Source organism: Mirounga leonina, unplaced genomic scaffold (genome assembly GCF_011800145.1).
Source record: "Mirounga leonina isolate KUSES-001 unplaced genomic scaffold, KU_Mleo_1.0 Mir_94, whole genome shotgun sequence".
NCBI lineage: Eukaryota > Metazoa > Chordata > Mammalia > Carnivora > Phocidae > Mirounga > Mirounga leonina.
In genome coordinates this window covers 58,744,785-58,767,022 of record NW_023270855.1, presented here as the reverse complement: position 1 = coordinate 58,767,022, position 22,238 = coordinate 58,744,785, and the positions used below count along the sequence as shown (strand labels likewise).

General features: G+C 59.5%; 2 protein-coding genes across 2 annotated transcripts; both read left to right on the top strand.

Moving 5' to 3' along the window:
* The first annotated feature begins 9,770 nt into the window (after nt 1-9,770).
* On the top strand, nt 9,771-14,082 carry MADCAM1 (mucosal vascular addressin cell adhesion molecule 1). The gene is made up of 5 exons (XM_034996785.1): nt 9,771-9,848; nt 10,093-10,365; nt 10,763-11,086; nt 12,760-13,134; nt 13,782-14,082. The coding sequence occupies exons 1-5, from the start codon at nt 9,788-9,790 to the stop codon at nt 13,889-13,891; spliced, it is 1,143 nt and encodes a 380-aa protein (XP_034852676.1). The 5' UTR covers nt 9,771-9,787; the 3' UTR covers nt 13,892-14,082.
* A 1,137-nt stretch (nt 14,083-15,219) lies between these two features.
* TPGS1 (tubulin polyglutamylase complex subunit 1) lies at nt 15,220-22,145 on the top strand. Its single transcript, XM_034997042.1, has 2 exons — nt 15,220-15,584; nt 21,332-22,145. Exons 1-2 carry the CDS (start codon nt 15,247-15,249, stop codon nt 21,867-21,869), a joined length of 876 nt encoding a protein of 291 aa, XP_034852933.1. The 5' UTR covers nt 15,220-15,246; the 3' UTR covers nt 21,870-22,145.
* The last annotated feature ends 93 nt before the right edge of the window (nt 22,146-22,238 follow it).

Genomic DNA, 22,238 nt, shown 5'->3' with positions numbered 1-22,238 from the left:
CAAAAACTGTGGTTGAGACCATTTACATTCTTTCCTTCACGCTAAGGCTTCAAAATCCAGTGTGCGTCTTGCATCACAGCACATCTGTTTGGACCAGCCGCAGTTCAAATACTCGGTGGCCACTGTGTCGTCAGCACAGATCTAGAGTGCTTTAGATTTAGAGTTCCCTTAGTCTGGTGGTTCTCAGCCTAAGGCAGTTCAGCCCCTGGACACTGCACAGTATCTGGGGACACTTTCGGTTGCCAAGACTGGGTGGGAAGGGTGCTCCTGACACTCAGTGTGTGGGGGCCAGGGATGCGGAGGGTAGCCTGATGCAGAGGGCTGCAACCAGCATTCCTCCTCACAGATCAAGCACACCCGTGTAGCCAGCTCTGAGATCCTGGGACAAGATGCTTCCAGACCCCCAGAAGCCCCATCATGCCCCCTTCCAGTCATCTCCTTCCCTCGACCTTGTAACCACTGTCCTGACTTCAGAAGTGAGACTGTTGCCGCCCCTCCCCCCCCCTTTTTTTGCTTTATATAAACAGAACTGTGCACTGCATTCTTATGAGGCCTCTTTCCCTAGACCTAGTGTGTACGATCCATCCTCTTGCTGGGTGTGGTTGTAGACCATTCATTTCCATTGCTGAGTGTAATATTCCATGCATGAAGACAGCACACTTTATTTGACGAGCTGCTAGGGAGTTTCCCTTTGAGGCTACTGCAGATAATGCTGTTCTCAGCATTCCAGGCATAGGGCACAGCCTGTGCAAAGGTCCTGGGGAAGCACTGGGCTTATGTGTTGAACAGTGAGGAGGCCCTTGTGGTTGGAGCAGTGTAAGTGGGGGGAGAGAAAGAGGAGTTAAGGGTAGGGAGGGGATGAGGGCAGGGTGAGGGGGCTTTTACCCTGAGGGGGGTGGGCACCCTGAAGGGCTCTGGGCAGAGGAGAGGTGACGTCAGGTATAAGAGAAAAGGAGTCAAGAATGGCTACAAGGCTTTGACCTGAATCTCCTGAAGAACAGGTCTGAGGCTGAACCCAGATGAGGGGCCTGTTGATTCCTTTAGTTGTTTATTGCCTGTCCCGGACGCACCCCTGCACAGCCGCACCCCTGCACGTAACGTGCCCGGGCAGACACCGCACAGGAACATGCACAGGAAGAGGCCGGGGCTCTGCCCCTGTCGTGTCTTGGAGTACAGAGCCAGCACACAACGAACTCCTACTGACACGTGGGTGAAGGGGACCCTCGTCGACATTACTGCTGCTGTCGGTCCGAGTTCCTACCATCCCTTTCTAAAATCATCTGGAGGCTGAAAGTGAGGATGTGCCCCCAGAACGCTGGGGGGGGGGGTTGTTTGTTGGGGTTTTTTTAGATTTTTTTAAAAAATTTTTTAAGATTTTATTTATTTGCAAGAGAGAATGAGAGAGAGAGTATGAGAGGGAGGAGGGTCAGAGGGAGAAGCAGACTCCCTGCTGAGCAGGGAGCCCAACGTGGGACTTGATCCTGGGACTCCAGGATCATGACCTGAGCCGAAGGCAGTCGCTTAACCAACTGAGCCACCCAGGCGCCCTAGATTTTATTTATTTATTTGAGAAAGAGAGAGAGAGCACAAGCAGGAGGGAGGGGCAGAGGGAGAGGAAGAAGCAGATCGACGTGGGGTCCAATCCCAGGACCCTGAGATCATAACCTGAGCAGAAGGCAGACACTTCACCGACTAAGCCAGCCAGGCACCCCAGAAGGCTGGTTTATTGAGTGACCTGCTGTCTTCTGTTGCTGGAAAGGGGGTGGCAGCCGAGCAGGTGTTCATAGGCCGCCCCTTCCAGTGTCAGATGCAGCTCTGACCTCCCATCTGCCACAATCTGTCACTTCCCACCCACTCCCCCGGGGCATCTGCAACTGTCCTTTGTCCCGAGGCCAGCCCCCTGACTCATGCGCCTCTGTGGCTGCCCGCCCCTTTGTTCCGACGGGACTCTAACAAAGAAGACTTGTTCTCCCCAAGACAAGAACTCAGTGAACCTGCCAGGCTCCCCTCCTGTCTCCATCCGGGAAAGTGGCCGCTTTCCATGTGGGACAGAGCAGGGGTAGGCTCAGCTCTTGTGTTCTGCTGGGTACCTGGCTGCATGTCTGCCAAGTCCCCATTTTGCAGATGCAAACACTGAGGTTCAGAGGAAGGAAGGCTTGTACTCAGAAGACCGGAGGGCTGGATAGATGTATCGGCCGGCTTTCCTGAAGCCTACAGAGTCCTACCCAACCAGGTCCTTTCTCTCCCTCTAGCTTCATCCATCCCTCTGGAGCAGCCCCCCTGGCCTCTTTGCTTTCCTAGAACACACCAGGCAGCTCCAGGCTCAGGGCCTTTGGACTCACTGTACCCTCTCCCTGGTATGCCCTTTCCCACATCGATGCTTGCTAACTCTCTTCAGTTCCTCCAAGTCGTTGCTCAGGCCTCTCCATCTAATCTTCCTCTGAGTGCTCAATTTAATCCTACAACGTGCCCCATCTCCACACTACCAGACCCTCTTCCATTTTACTTTTTCTTTCGCTCACAGCATTTATCACCGGCAAACTGAGTATACCCTTTACCCACTGCACGGCGGTGGGCCGGAGTTTTGTGAGCTGATTGAGGTCATGTTGGTAGCTTGAAATCAGCCATGATGGCAATGATTACACCACAGGAATCAGCATGCACTACAGAGTTAGGCTTTTTACGCGGCTGAAGCCAGGAATCAACATTTATCAACACACAGCTGCCTGTTTATTACACTTAGTGCTTGTGGCCTCTGGTTCCTCCTGCCTCCATTAGAATGTAAGCTCCTAGGGGCAGGGGTCTGCCCAGTCACCCCGGCATCCAGCAGGCCCTCGATAAATACTTGCTGAATCGAGTGACCCTCATCCCTAGCAACCGCTCTCCAACTTTGACATCAGGTCCCATGACGAACCACCCCTCGGCATGACCCTGGTCCCTAGCACCGTTTCGCCAGACCCCAGAAACACCCTCCACCTTTAGATACATCCCTCGAGCTCCCTAGCACCCCGACCCTAGGCCGGGCAATCCGGCCCCCTCGCAGCCCCCGCGGTCGCGGGGAAGGGAGCAGAAACACCGCGGCCTCTGACTCCGGTCATTCCGCACGGATTTCCTGCGCGCCTGCTGCCCTCTGGGCTCTGGCACGCAGGGCCGCCCTCGCCGCCTCCCCGAGGCCGGTCCCAGGGCCGCACGACCCACACATCCGACCGCGGGGCCTCCCGGCTCCGGACGGTGCCCGCCCCGCGGGGTCGGGGGCCCAGCACGGCGTCCTGGTCGGGTGGACGCCGGCCTCCACATGCGGCTCTGCGGCTCTGCGGCTCTGCGGCTCTGCGGCTCTGCGGCTCAGGGCCCGGGAGGCGCGGCGACCCGCGCGACCTCGGAGGAAACCCCGCCCCGGGGCCCGCGGCATGCCGGGAGTTGTAGTGCGGCGGCGCGGGGCGAGCGCGGGGGCCACCGGGACTTGTGGCCGCCGCGGGAGCGTCTGCAGCCCCGCGGGAGGAGCTGAGCCGGGCCGGGGCGCCAGTGCGCGCAGGGCTGCAGGATGCGAACGCGCTGCACGGCCGGGGCCCCGCGACCGGCAAGAAGACGCGGCTGAAGCGCAGCGCCCTGCTGGCTAGGAAGATGGGCACCGAGAGTGCGCTCGGTGGCGGCGAGAGCGCTCGGCGCCAGCCCGATCCGGGACCCCACCCCCAACTCTAACCCTACTGGGCACGCACAGCCCATCTGGACCGGCTGGGACTCCCAGTCTCAGCCTTGGACGCTGAAACCTAACGCCATTCCCTCCCCAGGACCCCCAAGCCCAGCGTGGTCCACCCAGGCACAGCCCTGCAACCTCAGTTCCCCACCTCCCTACAGAACCACCCCCAGCTCCAACTTAACCACGCTCTGATCTTGGCCCCACCTCATCACCCAGACCTGGCTCCTAGACTCCCATGCTGCCCAAGCTCCGGGACCTCACTCACAGAGCAGGTGCAGACCCTGCTCCTGAAAGAAGCTCCTTGGGCAGAGAGCTTCCCTGAGGGGGTCTGGTCTGAGCGCTGACTGTGACCCCCAGCCTCAGCGCCTCCTCCCTCCACAGTCCGGCCTATGGGACCCCCAGCCTAGCCCCTATGCCTCCCCCAGGCTTACCCACCCAGTGTTTCCCAACCGCTGGTATTGGGGCTGAGTTGTTCCCTGGGCGGTGTTGGGGTGTTGAGCAGCAGGGGCACCCATCCACTCCAGGCCAGGAGCACCCCAGCTCTGACAACCACGTGTGTCTCCCAGACATCACCCAGTGTCCCCTCAGGGCAGGACTGCCTGGGTGAGAACCACTGTCCTAACCCATTGAAACACCAGGGGTTCCCACATCTCAGCCTGGGGTTAGGTGGAGCAGAGGGGAGCTCCTCACCTCAGGAAAGGACATTTCCATTCGGTGCTCAGGACAGGCCACAAACCCAGCCTGAGGTCAAAGCCCCCTGCTCACTAGAGCACACAGGTCACTTAAATTCTCCAGCAACCATGTTGAAAAAACAGGGAAAAATGTGGCATAAATAGGGGCTCCTGACTGGCTCAGTGGGTGGAGAGTGCGACTCTGGTTCTTGGGGTTGTGAGTTCCAGCCCCACACTGGGTGGAGAGGTTACTTAAAAATAAAAATCAGGATGCCTGGGTGGCTTAGTCCATTAAACATCTGCTTCAGCTCAGGTCGGGATCTTGGGGTTCTGGGATCAGGCCCCACACCAGGCTCCGTACTTGGCAGGGGGTCTGCTTGAGATTCTTTCCCCCTCCCCATCCCTCAGCTCCTCCCCCCCTCACCCCAGGCTCTCACGCTCACGCGCTCTTTCTCAAATAAATAAATAAAATCTTTAAAAATCCATAAAATTTAAAAATTAAAAATTAAATAAAAGTAGATTCACAAACCCAAGTTGTTACAAAGTCAATTTAAGGTTTTCCAGTAAATGAGTCAAGTATCTGCTTTTAAGTTGAAATGTTAATTAAAAGTTACATTTCAGGTGACCAGTAGGCACACATGACTGGCAGCTCTGCCCTAGCCTCCGTCGTGTGACCCAGCCTTGACACTTCCCCAGCCCAGCTCTCCAGGGGTTGGGCAGCCGGGCCGCTCTAGCACATGGTTGGACACTGGAGAGCAGATCCAGCCCTGGACCTGGTGACCGTGGACAAATCCTTCTGAACTATCTGAATTTATCACCACACATCTGCTTTGGGAGATGGTCTACCTCCTCATAGAAAACCCAAAGATTCATCAACACTGGGTCTGCATCTCTGTGGGGTCATAGCAGTGACTACCTCCTCAGATACCGCTGGCCCCCACTCCATGAAGGCTACAGGGCATGGTCAGCTTGGGGTGGCAGAATGGGGAGGGTCCTCAGTCAGCGGAGGACAGAAGAGTGGCTGGATGGGTGGATGGGCGATGGATGATGGACATGTGGACAGGTAGATGGCCAGACGATGGGCAGATGAATGGATGGATGGGTAGGTGGACGAATGGTCAATAAGTGGAAAGACAGATGGACAGGCAGGTGGGTGGATGATGCATGAACGTGTCAGTCTCTGGTTAGACTGATAGATGATGACCTCACCCCTGAACTCCACCCTGGTCTGCCCACACCTCCTAGGATCAGTTTGGGTGTGTTCTGCCCTCTGCCCTGCAGGTGTCTGGGGGGGTGGTGACCCGCCTGCAGTCCCATCCCCAGGTGTGGGGCAGAACATAATCACCAGCATCCTCGGCCTGTGCAAGGGCCCCACCCTCTACAGCTTCGTCTTCTACCTGTTCCACGTGGAACTGAGCAAAATGGTGGCCTGGGGCCCCGGACAATGCTGCCAGGACCAACATGGCAAACCCTTCAGACAAGGTCCCACCCTCCACCCACCTGTGTCCCACCTGTCCCCCTGCCTGTCTCCAGGGACAGGAACACCACATTGGCCTCTCTTCTCACTGGACCTTCATCCTGGGCCACTCTTTCTCTTTGGCACCTGCCCCATTCTCCTCCAGCCCCTGGTCACCCTTTTGACCCCCCCCCAGCACAATCACCTGGCCCTGCAGCCCAGAGCCCACAAGAAGCTTGGTGGGGGTCCCCAAGCTGTCCCATAGCCCTTTGGGTGGGGGCCCCATCAGCAAGGAGCTGCTGCTGGAGGGCAGCATAGCCTGAGTTAGCAACAGGACCTGAGATCAGGGGTTATACTTCTGGGAGCCCCAGCCTCAGGACGGTAGAGCCAGCACCCCAAAATCAGCTCTCACCAAGATGTGCCTTCTTGCTCCTTGGGGCAGGTGAGGGGCCTGAGGATCCTCAAGGCCCTCACCCTTGCCTGTTCAGCTCATTTAGGGTTACCCCAGCATGAACCCTCCACTCCTGGTAGGGGACGATCCGCAGTCCCCAGGGATGCTGGGCCCAGCTATGGGGCCTTTGAGGGCCACCCTGACCCTACTCCACCCCCAAGGGCCTCCATCCAGTCTGTCTGAACCCAGATGTCACAGCTCAAAGCCTCTGACCCCTTGATGCTCATGACAACTTAAATCTCAGGCCCTCAGACCGGCCTCAAGGGGTCAGGCAGTGTGCAGACGCCAGGCTCTGACAGCCCTGGCCACCACCAGTGTGGGGTTCAGCTTCCCAGAGAAAGAGAAGTTGTCTTTTTTTTTAAAGATGTTATTTATTTATATGGGAGAGAGAGAGAGTACACGGGGGGGGGGGGAAGGGAGAGGGAGAAGCAGACTCCCCGCTGAGCAGGGAGCCCAATGCAGGACTAGATGCAGAACTCGACCCCAGAACCCTGGGATCATGACCTGAGCCAAAGGCAGATGCTTAACCCACTGAGCCATCCAGGCGCCCCAGAGAGAAGTTGTCTTCATGGGCATTTGGTGTTATTTACTTGGGGCTCTGGCCCCCAACCTTGGTGCCCTGGGTGTCATCCCTCCTGCCAAGCCCCCTTGGTCTAGCTCAGCCAGGCAACTTCAGGGCAATTTCTCTAGCCTTCTAGAGCCTTCTATGGGTATTTATTAAAAGATCATTCACAAAAAATAATAAATAAATAAATAAATAAATAAATAAATAATCATTCACAACTTCCCTTTCCTTCCCCCCTCCCCCATCCCTGAGACCCACAGAAGCAGGGAGTGACTGTGGGGCGGGGGGAGGGGGGCATGTCCTAGGTAGGGGGTCCTCCAGCATGAAAGACACTGCTCTTGTGGCCCCAGCCCACCCCAAAGAAAGAGCTGTGAGCCCCCAACTGGCCGGTGGTACCAATGAGTGGAGCTGGCCCAGCCCAGGTAAGAAGGGTGTCCCTGGAGAGATGGGCATCTCTGGGGGGCTGGGGCAAGCTGGCCCCTCCTGGATACCCTCTGAGGAGGCCAGGTCCCCTTCAAAGCGCTGCTGCTGTCATGGAAGGTTGAGGCCAGGATGACAGGTCTTGGGGGGGCTGGGACCCCCATGGGAAGGAGGTTTCCTGCCCAGGCCACTGAGGACTTCCTCCTGGGTGGGGACAATGCCGGGAAGGGGAGGGGATCTGCAGGCAAGCACAGCAGGAAGCTCAGGTTGCGGGGGCAGGGGGAGGTAGAGGGATGACCTCAGTCCCCACGGAGGCGGCTGGCTCCATGGGCTCAGTCTCCCAAGCACAAGACCAGATGTCCCAGATGCAGGCAGGACATGTGGTTCAGTCCCTGCTAGTGCTGGTCTTGGGCCCCTCTCTTTAGGCCCCTGCCCCCTCCCTCTTCTGCCATCCTCCCTCCCTCTGTCACTCTGTTGCCCCTCCCCACCCTAGGTTCCAGCTTTTCCTTACCTCTGCCCAGAACCCTCTGGGTCTGATCAGCCCACCTGCCCCCTTTCCTCTGGGCACCCATATCACCAGGTCCTCCTTCTGTTCTCTTAGAGTTGTGTGTGTCTTTGAGCGTGGAGGTCTGCCATCCACAGGGGTAGAGCATTTGGAGCCTGGAATGAGCACCATGGAGGACTGGTGATGGATGCGGGAGGCAGGGCCCGGAGAGCTAGGTCCCGCCCTCCAAGGGGCCTTGGCTGGGAGGGAGGCAGGAAGCAGGGTCAGGGGCTGGGAAGAGGCCCATTCACCAGGCCCACTGCCCCCTGCCCGGGTTAAGAGCCCAGCTTCCCGAGAAAGGCCCACACCTCCGGCCTGGGGAGGGCCTCACCTAGGAGTCCACCTTCCTGTGCCACCCTTCCCGGCACAAGGCTACAGGGGGGATGGGACCAAGGAAAACAGGACTCCCAAGTTCACACAGGTGGACCCTTGCCTCACCGAGGCCTCAGTTTCCCAGCCCCTCCTCTCGCCCCTCGGCTTCTGCCTCTGGCAATTAAGACACGAAGGAGGCCCAGATGCAGAGCTAGTGAGGTTCGACCCTTCATTGCCCGGCTGCCCCTCCTTTTCTTCCCAAGCCAGGGCAAGCGAGGCACCAGCCACACACTGAGGTCAACCGGAAGCACACCAGGACCCTCCGTTCTTTTCTTCCTGCATGCCTGCTGTGCATGGGGTCTGGGGTCGTGGGTGGCACTGCCCAACAGACAAGATCTACCTCCAGTAAATGGGAAATGAGGTTTTAGCTACATGACGTCATCAAGGGCTACAAGGAAAACGCAGCGGGGGAGAGTAAAATTGAGGTGGGGAGGAGTGAAGCTGGTTGGGGAAGACTCTGAGGAGGCAACATTTGGGCAGAGACTGGACAGGGTGAGTGAGTGCACAGCCTTGCCGAGGCCCTGAGGCTTCCTGATCCTGCGAGGCTTCTCTCCTTTGTGCCACAGGCAGCCTTGGGGTGTCAGCATGCTCAGAAAGGTGTTTCTAAAACCACTCTGGGTGCTGGGTGGTACATGGCCATGAAGGACAGAGAAATGAGGCCAGGCTGAGGGGCAAGGAGAAAAGGGTGGATGGATTTCTCAGGACTCACTGATGACAGCTGTGAGTGGGCAGCCGGGCCAGAGTCCCTTCCTGGTCTTCCCCTGTAGACCTCAATTCCTGTGTGGAACAGGGCAGGGAGGCAGCCCCCTACCCTGAGTTCCCAGTGTCCCACAGCCCTAGCTGTTTTACTGAGGAGAGACAAGCTCAGAGGTAGGTGAAGTGTCTCAGCTCCATCAGTCCCAGGAGACCCTCACATCGAAGAGAATGTGACCCCTAGGAGACCCCCATCACCCCCACAAGATCCTCACCCATGAAGGACTCTTCTTCCAGGAAGTTCCACTCCCAGGAGCCCCCCACCCCCAGGGGACTACCACCCCAGAGACGCTCACCCGCAGGAGACCCCACCCCCAGAGGACCCTCCCCCCCGAAAGCCCCCCACCTCCAGGTGACCCCCCCACCCCAGAGACCCTCACCCGCAGGAGGCCCCACCCAAGGAGAACCTGCCCCGCCCCCCCAGCTCCGCACTTCCGCGCTGGAAGAAGGCTGCTCTCCGTCGCCCCGGCTCAGCCGCTCCAGGCAGTGGAGGCTGAGATCGCACGGCCGTCGGGGCGGCTCGGGGTGGCGCCAACCCCGGGCCTGGTTCCGATTTCCATACGGTGGACTTGGACCGCCACCCCTCTGTGGCCTCCATCTTCCAATCTTCCCATCCCTCAAAGTGGAGTCCGCTCACACCTTCCCGCCCCGTCTGTTCTGACCTTGGCTGCTGGGTCCCCGCCAACCCTGGCCCCCAGCTCCTGCCTCTCTGTCGCCTCCAGGGTCGGGGGTCAGGGCGGGAAACCCCCTCGGGAAAGCCCCGGGGAGCAGCTGGAGGACGGGGCGGCGGAAAAGAGCCGGGGGCACCGCTATTTAAGGCGCGTCCCGGGCGGGCGGAGGACAGAGCCGACACCGAGCATGGAGCAGAGTCTCGCCCTCCTGTTTCCCTTCTTCCTGGGGCTCCTCCAACGAGGCCAGGGTGAGCAAGGGAGGGGGCTCCGTTAGGGCAGTGAGTTTAGAAGAGAGGGGAGGGATGGGACCGAGGGAAGGCTCGCAGCAGGGCGGTGCGGTGGCTCGGGGAAGGTGCGGAGGACCGTACGGTGGGGGGTCTTGGAGGAGGCCGGGCGAAGGGCAGTGGGGGGGGAAGCTCAGGCTGGGGGGTCTGGGGCGGGGACCCGCGGCTGGGGGCGGGGGGCGGGGCTGAGAGCGCCGTCTGCCCGCAGGTGGGCCCTTGGAGGTGGAGCCCCCAGACTCCGTGGTGGCAGTGTCCTTGGGCGGGTCTCAGCAGCTCACCTGCCGGCTGGCCTGCGCTGACCACAGGACCCCCTCGGTGCAGTGGCGGGGCCTGGACACCAGCCTGGGCGCCGTGCGGTCGGACGCGGGCAGCAGTGTCCTCTCCGTGCGCAATGCGTCCCTGTCCGCGGCCGGCACCCGCGTGTGCGTGGGCTCCTGCGGGACCCTCACCTTCCAGCGGACCGTGCAGCTCCTGGTGTTCGGTGAGCTCCCACCCCTCCCCGCCGCCTGTGCACCTTCTGGCCACCCAGCAACCCTGCCTTACCTCCCTACCAATACCACCTGTTCCTGGGAGCCTTCCCAGATTGCCCACCCTGCCCCCCAGCTCAAAGGCTGTATCAGCTCCACCTATGTCGCTCTGCAATCCATTTCTTCCCTTCATCATCCCTCCTCCCCCTACCTGACCCCCACTCTTTCTGCTCTGGACCTGTCTCCAGTACTTGACATTCTAGACACACAAGCTGTGGCCGCTGGGTCTTCCCCTGACCCCACGCACCAGCAGTCCCCACTCACCCCTTGGCCCCACCCCAAGCCCCCTCCTCAGGGCCCAGTACTGACCGTATGGGCTCGGCCCACCCAGCTCACACCCTCTGTCCACAGCATTCCCAGACCAGCTGACTGTCTCCCCAGTAGCCCTGGTGGCCAAGCAGGACCGAGAAGTGGCCTGCACCGCCCATAACATCACACCTGCCAGCCCTGAGGCCCTCTCCTTGTCCCTGCTCCTGGGGGACCAGGAACTGGAGGGGGTGCAGGCCCTGGGCCGGGATGTGGAGGAGGAGCCCCAGCAGGGCGAGGACCAGCTGCTTCGGGTAACAGAGCGCTGGCTGCTGCCCCCGCTGGAGATCCCCACCCCACTCACCCTCCGCTGCCGGGCAACCATGAAACTACCTGGCCTGAAGCTGAGCTACCAGCGGGCCATTCCAGGTGAGTCTTCGGGGTTCTGGCCAGCCTGCACTCAGTGCCCCAGGAAGTAGGTGAAGTCCCCCCACCCAGCTCCTATGAGCCTTGATGGGTGGTGCCCAGGGGCTCTTCTGGAATCCTGGCTCCGCCCCTCCCCCCCCCCCCGCCCCCGGTGTCCCAGTCTGAATCCGTCACAATACCCACAGCAGCCAGCAGCCACAGCAGGGGAATCCCACATGCCTCCAGTGTGATACTCCTCATAAGTTTATTCAGCCATTCAACAGGTTAACTGAGCACCTACCCTATGCTGGACCTCTAAGATCCTGTCCTGCTTTGCCCACAGTCCTTCAAGGTTCCTACCTCCCTCCGGGTACAAACCCAAATCCTCCCATGTCCACAGGGCCATGAACCACCTGCCCTCACCTCCTCCGTCTCCCCCCATCACTCTGCTCCGGCCACATGAGCCTCCCAGCTGCTCCTCCAACAGGCCAGGCATGGTCCTGCCCCAGGACCTTTACATATGCTCCACCTCCACTGGGAATGCTCTTCCCCCAGCTCTCTCCATTGCTCCCTCACTCACCTTCCCGTGAGCCTTCTCCTGACCTGTCTAAAGGGTCAAAGTATCCTTACTACCTCGTACACATAGATATATACACACACACATATGCACACACACACACACAAGCCCTTTCTCCTATTGTATGTTTTTTGACACCTTTTATCAATATATGGCATCCTGCATTTTCTGCTCATTTTTCCCATTGTCTGTATCCCCTACTGTTGGCTTCACTGAGAAAGAAATATGTCTTGTTCGTGGCTATGTCCCCAGTGGCTAAAACAGTGCCCAGCACAGAGTAGGTATTCAACACATACATTCTGGATGGATGGATGGATGGATGGATGGATGGATGGATGGATGAAACCACAGTGCCCAGCACATAGCAGGTGCACAATAACTACTTGCTGAATGAACAAATGAAAACATTTAACTTGGGGCTGAGGACACAGTAGGTGCTCAGTTCGTGTCAGACATTATTAATTTAACAAACATGTCTAATGTGGGACAGGCACTGTCCACATCATGAAGCCCCCAGCAACCTCTCACTAAAGAAGCACAAATTTCTTCTCCAGCAGGGCACCCTGAAATTCATGTTAATGCACATGGGGTCATCAGGGGTGGGGATGGAGCGAGGGAGCTCCCAGGGGACTGGAAGGGGGGCAGGTAGGGTGCGATGGGAGGCCAGAGAGGCCACTGGATTTGAAAGACATTTCATGGTAGGATGGACAAATCCCCTCCTGGATCCTCAGTCTCCCCATCTGTACCACAAGGAATGGAGCACCCCTTCCCTTTGCCAGGGAGCACCTTCCCCTCTCCACCTCCCAGTCCTGTAATTTATAAAATCCAGGTCTCACCAACCCTGCACTCTGATCACTCTCCATGGCAACCCCCAGGATGTGGCTCTCACCCCCTATACAGTTGAGGAAACTGAGACGCAGACATTCAGAAGCTCACCCAGAGTGGGGAGGGGACCAAGACAGACCCTGACCCCGCTCCTACCCACTGGGATACCCTTTGATTTGCCCAAGTGGCCCAGGATGGGGCTTCAGCGGTTCTGGTCCTACCCCATGGTCTAAACGGAGAGACGGGCAGAAGAGGGAGCCTGGGGCAGGAGAAAAACCATCACCTTGTTTTCCAGTCCTGCACAGGCTGACCTCCCCGGAGCCCCCTGTCACGACCTCTGCCGAGGCCACCCCAGAGCTGAGCTCCACCCACAGCTCCGAGAGTCCAGGACCCCCACCAGGGAACAGCTCCACCAGGCCCTGCCACCCTGAGATCCGCCAGTCACCAGCAGCAGGGGGTCTGGAGCTATTTTGTGAGGCTGTCTGTGACCCCGGTGTGGCAGTGGGCTGGACCCAGGCCCCCGGGGGTCTGGAAGCCTACCAAAGGTGGGAGGCTGGGGCCCAGGCTTGGCTGAGCGTGCCCTGGGCCAGCTGCAGCCCTGAAGGCTGGTTTCGGTGTCGCCTGGACCCAGGGGGACAGATGGCCAGCCTGTACCTGGTCCCGGAAATCTGTGAGTTCTGGGGGCTAGGGAGGGGTCCGGGGGAACCTCAGAGGGAGGGAAGCCTGGCATCAAGACCTCAGACAAGGGATGGGCCTGCCCAGCTTCAGTCTCCCCAGTTGTCCAGTGGGCTTCCCTAACGGTGGAAGATTCCAGTTACTTGGCACTGTGAGGACTGCAAATTTCAGAAACTCTAGATTCACAGTACTCCGTAAACTCTAACCTGTACAACCCACAACAGCCTGTAGGATAGAAATAGAATAGGGCCACTTAGGTAGTTTCAAATTTTCCAGTAGCCACATTTAGAAATATAAATGAGACATTTTACATTCTTTTCTTTTTTTAAACTAAGTCTTCAAAATGTGTGTAATTACACTAACAGCATGTTGCATTCGGATGAGCCATATTTCAAACAGGCGTGGTGGGCAGCCAACTCACTTCCAACCATAAGGTCCTATGTGCCTTTCAAAAGATCCACTCCAGAAGTCCTTTGGATATTTCAGCAGTTTTTATACACTTCAAAAGACACTCTAAACCATGAAGTCCTTTGCAAAATCTCAGGGAACTCAGTAAATGTGGAAGCCCCTAGCAGATTCTTGTGAGCTTCTCCCCCACACCTGCAAAGAGGTGCTCAGGACTCTCGACGCTTCCTTCTCCAGGCTCCCAGACAACACCCCCAGCCCTGTGGACGGGCAGCTTGGTGCTGGGGCTGCTCTTCTTGGTGTTCCTCACCTATCGCCTGTGGAAACGCTGCAGGCCCACCCAGTGACAACCAAGCCCACCGGCTCCTCTGGGCCCCCTGCCCCACCTGGACGGATTGAGGGGGACTGGCCTGCCTTTCCTTCCACACAGTTGCAACCAGAGGACAACTGCAGGGTTCTGGACCTACATGGTTGAGAGCTGACCATTAGCCCCTTACCCTGATGGCCAGCATCTGAGTTTCCCCTCAGTGGAGCCCCTGAGGAACCCCCCCCCCCCCCCAGCAATGGTCCAGAGCTGGAGAATAAAGAGCATCTGGTCTGACCTCAGTGGTTTCTGTGGGGTTACAAGGATGCTGGAATCTTCCACACAGCTCCAGCTACCCTCTGCACTGGGAGACTCCCTCAAGAGATGAGGATGGACAGGACCCCCAACCCCTACTTGGCCAGGTCTGGGGAAAGGGAGCAACAGGGAGCGTGGGTTCTGCCTGCGGTGGGGAGAACACAGCTTGTACCTTTCCCCGGATGGGGGGACACCTAAGGAATAACTAGAAGTCCTCAAAAGAAGTGGGGAAAGTTGAGGGGGTGCACAGTGTGGACAAGACACAGAAGTGGCTTGTTAAAGGAAATCTTCTCTCTCTTGGGGTGGCTTGGGAGCTAAGTCGGTCGGGTGGGGGAGAGGCGAGGAGGAGTCTGGGAGTCAGATCAGCAGATGAAAGCTGGGGATTCCGCTGCGGGCACTGGGGAGCTATGGGAGAGGTCAGAGCTGCAGAGGCTGTGGTGAGAAAGATCCCTCTGGTGGTGAGGAAAGGTAACAGCATGGGGCGGGGAACTGGGGACCTCAGGTGGTCCACTCGTCCGGCGAGCCATGAGAACCCAGAGCAGACCCCCTAACTCAGCCTGGCGGGTGGCTGGCGGGGGAAAGGAGACCCCTCCCCACGGGGTGATCCATAAACCCAGACGGAGACCGCACCGGGCTGAAGGCCAGACTGAGCACAAAGGCTCAGGACAATCAGAAAGCGGGGCAGGGTCGGCGCTCAGTCCCGGAGTCGGAACCATCCCTGCGCATGCTCCGCCTGGCTGCCCCGGTAACCAAGGCGACTGGTTGCTAGGGGACCATGCTCGTGAAGGACTCGCCCACCACAATCCGGCTTCAGGCCGAACACCATGCCCTTCCTAGAGAGCCATTCTGGAGTCTGGCAAAATGCACGTTCCGGGCCTAAGCTCGGAAAGCTAACCAGCACTCGCAAAGAGGAACCGGAGAAGAAAGCCGATGAGAGCCGGGGGCGGGGGTAGCCTGGCCTCGTTATTTGTCAGAGTGTCCCGCGGAACGCGGGCGCCCTCTGCCCTTAACCAAGATGGCGCCCCAGGCGCCAGCGCGCTGTGGAACACGGCGGCGCTTCCGGTCCCGTTGCCCGCAACGAAGATGGCGGCAGTGGAGAGGCGGCGGCCGGCCGTGGCTCCGGCGGCCGGTTTTGTCGACAGCGGGCGGCCGGCGGTGTCCCGAGCAGCAGCAACGGCCGAGCGCGAGGAGGACTTCCTGCGGCAGGTCGGCGTGACGGAGATGCTGCGCGCGGCCCTGCTGAAGCTGCTGGAGGCGCGGCCCGAGGAGCCGATCGCCTTCCTGGCGCACTACTTCGAGAACATGGGCTTGCGCTCGCCTGCGAACGGCGGCGCCGGGGAGCCCCCAGGCCAGCTCCTGCTGCAGCAGCAGCGCCTGGGCCGCGCGCTGTGGCACCTCCGCCTGGCTCACCACTCGCAGAGGTGCGGGGCCGGGCCGGGCGGGGCGGGGCGGGGCCGGGCCGCTGCGGACCTGGGGCCCCGGCGTGCTGCCCGCGGGCATGCCGGGCGCGGTAGTGCGCACGCCTCCTGGCGCGGGCTGGGCGCAGAGCGCGGGGGCTGGTCTTTTGTGATGCCTTTCTGCAGGTGCTCAGTTTCCCCTTGCAGCCCTCCCCACTTTTAAGAATCGCGGAGCCCAGAGAGGACCCAAAGTCACAGAGCTAGTCCTCCGAGCCAGGTCCTTCCAAACTAGGTTTTTCTTTAAATGCCTTGTTAGTGGCGGCGCTGCGATCCCATCCATTGAGCCAGAAAGTGGATATTTACAGGGCTGAGAGCAACTCAGTCACCCGAGGCCCGTACCCCCGGAGGCAGCGCCCAGCGGGCAGGAGGGGTGTCCAGAAGGAGGCCTGCTTCCCGCACAGGAAAAGGGGCTGCAGGCACGAGGCGGGCAGGTGCACTGGCCTGGAGGCCATAAAGCTGCCGTGTGGGACCCACAGGCTCCTCGGCCTTTCTGTGGCTGAAGCACGGTGGGGGGGTGGGGGGGGATGGAGCCTGCCCCCCTACACGTGCCCGCCCAACAGTTCTGAGCCCACGAAAGGTGATTGAGGAATATGTATTGAATGAATGGTCCACATGACATGGATTGAGGAGCTTTCTGACATGCAACATCAACCAGGTGAGGTCATGACTGGATGTGGGTGGGCTGGGCCTTGGCTGGTGGGGAGGGGTCCCTAGAAGCAGAACCTGAGGCAAGTATTCATGCGTGGGTAATGTTATAAGGGAGTGCTCCCAGGAGAACCCAGGACGGGAGAGGAAACCAAGCAAGGGAACATTCCAGCCTGTTCACCAGGCGATTCCCCGCTGTGCTTCCAGCACCTGCCCACCTTTCGGCAGCCCTCCCAAGAGAGTCAGAGTACAGGCCGTAAGGACAGCACTGGGAAGCTGGGGAGGGGTCTCAGGTATGGGAAGGGGTGTGGAGGGTGGGAATCTGAGCAGAGCATCCATGTGCCCTGAAGGTCAAGCTGCTGGGTTTGCAGGGGCAAGGGTGGGAAAGAAGTATGCAGAGACAGTCCTAGGTCGTCCATGGGGCTGCCCACTGAGATGGGAGGTCACTGATATGGGGGAAGTGTCCAGGGTTGCTTGGGGACTCTTAAGTCGGGCAGCTGGGAGAACCTTGCAGCTGGAGGGTGGACAGGTGGCTCTGCCAGTGGGACAGGAGGTTGTCCACCAGGAGGGGTTGTGAAGGCCTCAGGAGAACTGAGAAAAGCCTGGGACCCAACCCTGAGGAGCCCCAGCCTCAGAGAACCCACAAAAAAAGCACGATCAGGCCAACCAGACATGAAGGAGGGAACTAGAAGAGAATGGCATCCTGGAACATCTTCCAAAGGGGAAAAGTCGTCAGTGGCTGGGCAACCATGTACGGTTGTTCAGGCCAAGCACTGCACAAGCCACTCACCTATAGATAGTCACAAATGAGGATATGTCTATGAAGGCTTTTTGCAGTTTCTTCCTAATCCACGCAGAGGCACCCTGTGGTGGGCTGGTGGCAGTCCCGTATCCAGTGGCCCATAGACGAGGGCCGACAAGTGCCTGTTGGATTTAGGGCCAGGAGAGCTGTATTCCTGTCCTGTGGCGGCTGTAACAAATTACCACGAGCTTGGTGGCTTAAAACAACAGAAATGTGGGGCACCTGGCTGACTGGGTCGGTAGAGGGTGCGACTCTTGATCTCAGGGTTTTAAGTTCAAGCCCCACGTTGTGTGTAGAAATTACTTAAAAATCTTTAAAAAGGTGGGGAGGGAGAAATTTATTCTCTCACAGTTCTGGAGGCTGAAAGTCTGAGATCAAGCTGTCACAAGGCTGCCCTCCCTCCGGGGGCTCCAGGGGAGGGTCCCTCCTGCCTCTCCCAGCTCCTGGGGTCTCCAGGTGTCCCTCGGCATGTGGCCGCATCGCTCCAGTGCCTGCCTGTGTCCTCCTCTGTGTCTCTCTGTCTTTTTCTTTCTGTTCTAAGGACCCTTGGATTTAGGGTTACCTCATCTCATCTCCAGATCCTGAACAAATTACATCTGCAAAGACCCTATTTCCAAATAAGGTCACCCTCAGAGGTTCCAGATAGACATGCATTTTGGGGGGACTCGGCTCACTGCACTGCAGGGGTGTTGGAGCCGTGGGTTGGAGGCACTTCGGAGCTGGAGGGGCACAGAGGGCGGAGTGAATAGGGGAGTGGCGGGCGCACCTGCTCTCCCCAGAGACGGAGCCAGTGGCTAACTCAGAAGACAGGGTCCCCATCAGGAGCCCCTGAACCTAGCCTGAGGGGCCAAAAGCAGAAGCCAGGCCAGGCAAGTGCCAGTGTGCAAAGCAGGTGCCCCGTCTGACGAGGAGGGCCTGACTGGGCCACCTGGGAGCTGTTCTTGAGGGCCTCGTCAGCATGAAAGACTTGGGGAGAAGTCATCCAAAATTCCTTTTCCTCTGTTTTGTGCAGATCGCAAGTGATGGTCTCCGGGAGGGACTGGAGGTGGTGGCCGCAGGTGCAATCGACCACCCCCCTGCCAGCCTCAGGGCCCCAAGGGCATAAAAACCATGTTTGTGAGACTTGCTGAGGGCTGCATGGTCACTAAGGGGCGGGTACAGAGTCCAATCTGGACAGTGTGGCCCCCTCACCCCCAAGGCCTCTGAGCCACCACGAGGCTAGTAGTAACAGCCAGGGTGCCCTTCCTGCAGGCCCCCCTGACCTGGGAAAACCTTCGAAAGGGCACCCCCAAGTCCGGGTTCCTCAGCTCAGTCTGGGCCAGGCCCTCCCGAGCACTGTGGGGTGTTGAGCAGCCTTCTTGGCCCCCCCTCCCCCCAAGTGATAACACCCAAAAGTGCCCCCAGATCGCACCAGGAGTCACCCCCATGGAGAACCCCTGGGCTAAAGTGAAACGTTTCCGTGTCTCACTCCAGAAATAGTCGACACACTCTCACGTAGGTATTATCTAAGCAAATGCTCACTCTAGTGCTCTGGGTGGGAGCTGATACGGTGGGGCCCTCAGTGGAGCCCCAGTCCCCATGTCACAAATGGGGAAGCCAAGTCCCAGAGCCCGGCGATCCCGCAGACAGAGCAGGTGCTCCCTGGTGGCCGCCGGGAACTGTGGGGGTCCCCGGGGAGCTGCAGACCCGCGGCCAGCAGCCTAGAGGTTGGGTGTCACCTTCCTCAGCGTCTTTCCCATCAGCTCCGATCTCGTAGGGCTGTGATTACCCCTCTGCGTGCCTTCCTGCCTCATGAGGCCAGGAGTGTAAGGCAAACAGTGTGTGGGCAGCCCAGAGTCCCGCCCTGGTCACAGCCTACGCTGAGTGCAGGAGGGACCCCTCCACGTGCCAGGCCCTGTTTTAAGTACTTGGCTCATGAGAACCCTGAGAGGCAGGGATGGGGACCCTCACTCTCCAGTGACCAGAACCCGAGCGTAGGTCCAGGTGGGGTCCAGGGACAGAGCTGTGCTCCCAGAAGGCACTCGGTGAACATGGGAACCAAACGGCACGGGGGTCTTGCCCGCCAGGCCCCAGCCTCTAGAGAGGAGGGAATTTACTCACCTGGAGGGCAGACCAGGCTGCTGAAGAGGCATCGTGGCCCAGAGTTGGATGAATCGTGGACCATGTTTGTATCAGGACAAGCTGTGTCACGTGGCAGGAACAGCTCTGAGACCTCGGTGGCCCCAACACAAAGGATTGCTTCCCGCAGCACGAGGCGGAGGCCCAGGGGACTGCCCTCACACATGCACTGGGAGTTTACCCAAGCATGGCAACGGGGAGTGGACCCCAGGGACTCACTGTAGCTCTCACAACTTGCCTCGGAAGTGGACCACGTGTGGCTTCCATGCCCATCTCTTGGCGGAACAAAGTCCTGTGGTTCATCCTCACTTCAGAGGGGTGGCCAGCCTTCAGGAGGCCCGCCAGTCCTCACCTCCCACATCAGATGGGGCCGGCCTGCACCCCCATCGGGTATGGCGGCGTGGCGGGCAGCGGCCTCTGTGTCCCATCCTGGTGCACGGCCATCGTGTGGGGAGGGCTCTGGAGACGCCGTGGGCTGGGGACCGAGGCCCAGGCGTGTGCGCCTTCAGAGGGCAGGCAGACCCTGAGCCACTGCCTCGGTGGTCCATCAACATCTGCTGCCATCTCAGGCTGCTGGGTTTGGGTGATTTGTTACGCAGGATGGCTAGTTGGCAGAGCACTAGTGACTAGCACGTGTGTTCACAGCGGACCTCCCCCCTTCCTGGTGAAGGGAATTAACGTTCAGAGTTCCTGCAGAGAGTTGGTTTGAGGCATCAGCCAGCTAATGCATTAGGTGACGGGGGAGATAGCGGGAGGGAGCGCCCGAGGAGCTTCCCAGCACTGGTCTCACTGACCACCAGTCCCAGCACGTCGCAAGGGCCCAACGAATGAGAAGGAAAAGGGGTTTATAGCCGGACGGACTGAGAACTGAGTCCCAGCTGGGAGGGAGACCCCCGCAGGCTGCTGTTCTTGTACCTCTGGGCCACGGTTTCCTCCTCTGATGCACAGAGCTCGCTGGGTCAGCACATGCATCGTAAGCCCCGCATGGGGCAGCGGCGCTGGCCAGAGCGGCCGGCCTGTACTGGGCATCCACAGTGTGCTAGCCGGTGTGTACTGGGCTCAACCGCTTGCTGGCCCACGGAAAGGTGAGACAGTGTGCCCAGGTCCCACGGGAGGTGAATGGAGCCACACGTGCCTTCCCTCACCATGGAGCCGAGCTCCCAGAAAGGGTTGGCTCACCCCCTCCTCCCTGGGATCCTTGGCCCAACCGTGAGCCCCCAACGAGCCTCACTACCTGTTGGTCATGGTGGAAATGCCAAAGGGCCACCAGCCGTGCTAGTGCTGGGCTACAGGCCAGGCTAACCAGCCCCCCAGGCTCACCCTGCAGCCCTCTTAACCACCATGCTCCCCAAATCTGCTCGTGAAGCTCACAGCACAGCCAGGCCACGTAGGAGAGCCTCGGGCTCTTCTGGGGCAAAGAATCATGCCCGCCTCAAAGCAGATAGCAAGGAAGGCAGACTTTCCCATATAAGAACAGGTCGTATTTTCAGTTTTGTGGGTCAATCCGTGTTGCAACCACTCAGCTCTGCCTTTGCAGCAGGAAAGCAACCCCAAGCAGCATGTCAGTGGTTGGATGAGACCATGTGCCAGTAAAACTTTATTTATAAACTAGGCGGTGGGCCGGATATGACCCATGGGCGTAGTTTGCTGACTCAGGCCAGTGTGACACAAGTTAATGCACATTAAATGCCAGGAGTGACCACCCCGTAGTGTGAGTGGCATGGTTGGGGGGCAGTGGGAGAGCCCCGCGGGGCAATGCCCACTAGCCAACTCAGCAGATGTTCATAGAGCACCTGCCGTGTGCAGGCCATGTTCTAGGCACTGGGGGCTGTGCATAAACTCCCTGATGTGTGCTCCTGGGCTGACGTTCCGAAGGACATGAAACTTCATCCTGAGGACATCTTACACTAAGATGGTGGTAACTGCCGTGAAGAAAAAGAGAGGAGGCGGCGGGGGGGGCACTGAAAAGGTGACACTTGAGCAAAGACTGGGAGGAGCTGGAGGAGCCATGGGGAGACCTGGGGGAAGGGCACTCCAGGCAAAGGACACCGCCTGTGCAAAGGCCCTGGGGCTGGCAGGCGGGCAAGGGGGCCGTGGGCTGTGCGGGGCTCTGCCCAGCTGGCCCAACACTCCCGTCCTCCTACAGGACGGCCTTCAACAACAACGTCAGCGTGGCCTACGAGTGCCTGAGCGCCAGTGGGCGCAAGAAGAAGCCAGGGCTGGATGGGCGCACCTACAGTGAGCTGCTCAAACGCATCTGCCGGGACGGGGAAGCCCCCGAGGAGGTCGTGGCGCCCCTGCTGCACAAGATCCAGTGCCGGGACCACGAGGCTGTGCCGCTGGACGTCTTCCGCGCCGGCATGCTCACCTGCTTCGTGCTGCTGGAGTTCGTGGCGCGGGCCAGCGCCCTCTACCAGCTGCTGGAGGACCCCGCCCTGGCTGTGGCGGACCGACGCGTGGGCCAGGCCGTGCTGGACACCCTGGAGGGGGCCCTGCAGGCCAGCGATGGAGGTGCTGTGCCCGCCCGCTACCTGGAGGCTGGCTCACGCCTGGGCCCCGACAGCCTGGCACTGGCCATGGACCGCGCCCTGGTGGCTCGGCGGCCCAGCTCCCCAATGACCCGGGAGGAGTTCCTGGAGAAGGCCGCTGCTCTCTTCATCGCCAAGGTCAAGCCGGTGGCCTGAGCGCGCCCCCCCCCCCCGCACACCTTACCTGCCCCTCCTCCACCTACACAGCTGGGGGTCGTCGCCACCTGCTTCTGGGCAGAACACGGGTCTGGGACCAGGACTGGACAGTCCCTACATGCAGGGGGGTGCAGGGAGTCCTCCCCACACCCACCTTGCAACCTGGAATCATGCCCCAGTCCCTTTAGAGGGGAAGCCAGGGGTCCCAGGAAGTGGGCACGCCCTCCCTGCACCCCCGCAAAGGGCCCTTTCTCCTCAGAGTAATAAAGTCCGTTCTCCAGGCTGACCTGGAGTGTGTGTCTGCTCCTCTGCTGCATCCCCCACCCCGTCCCAAGTCTGCTCCCCACCCCGTCCCGTGTGTTTTCCCCC

Excerpts from the sequence above, each read along its gene's own strand:
- MADCAM1 (XM_034996785.1), top strand. The coding sequence starts at position 9,788 with ATGGAGCAGAGTCTCGCCCTCCTGTTTCCCTTCTTCCTGGGGCTCCTC. Across the intron at positions 9,849-10,092 it reads GCTCCTCCAACGAGGCCAGG|GTGGGCCCTTGGAGGTGGAG; the intron begins GTGAGCAAGGGA and ends GTCTGCCCGCAG. Across the intron at positions 11,087-12,759 it reads CTACCAGCGGGCCATTCCAG|TCCTGCACAGGCTGACCTCC; the intron begins GTGAGTCTTCGG and ends CTTGTTTTCCAG.
- TPGS1 (XM_034997042.1), top strand. The coding sequence starts at position 15,247 with ATGGCGGCAGTGGAGAGGCGGCGGCCGGCCGTGGCTCCGGCGGCCGGT. Across the intron at positions 15,585-21,331 it reads CTGGCTCACCACTCGCAGAG|GACGGCCTTCAACAACAACG; the intron begins GTGCGGGGCCGG and ends GTCCTCCTACAG.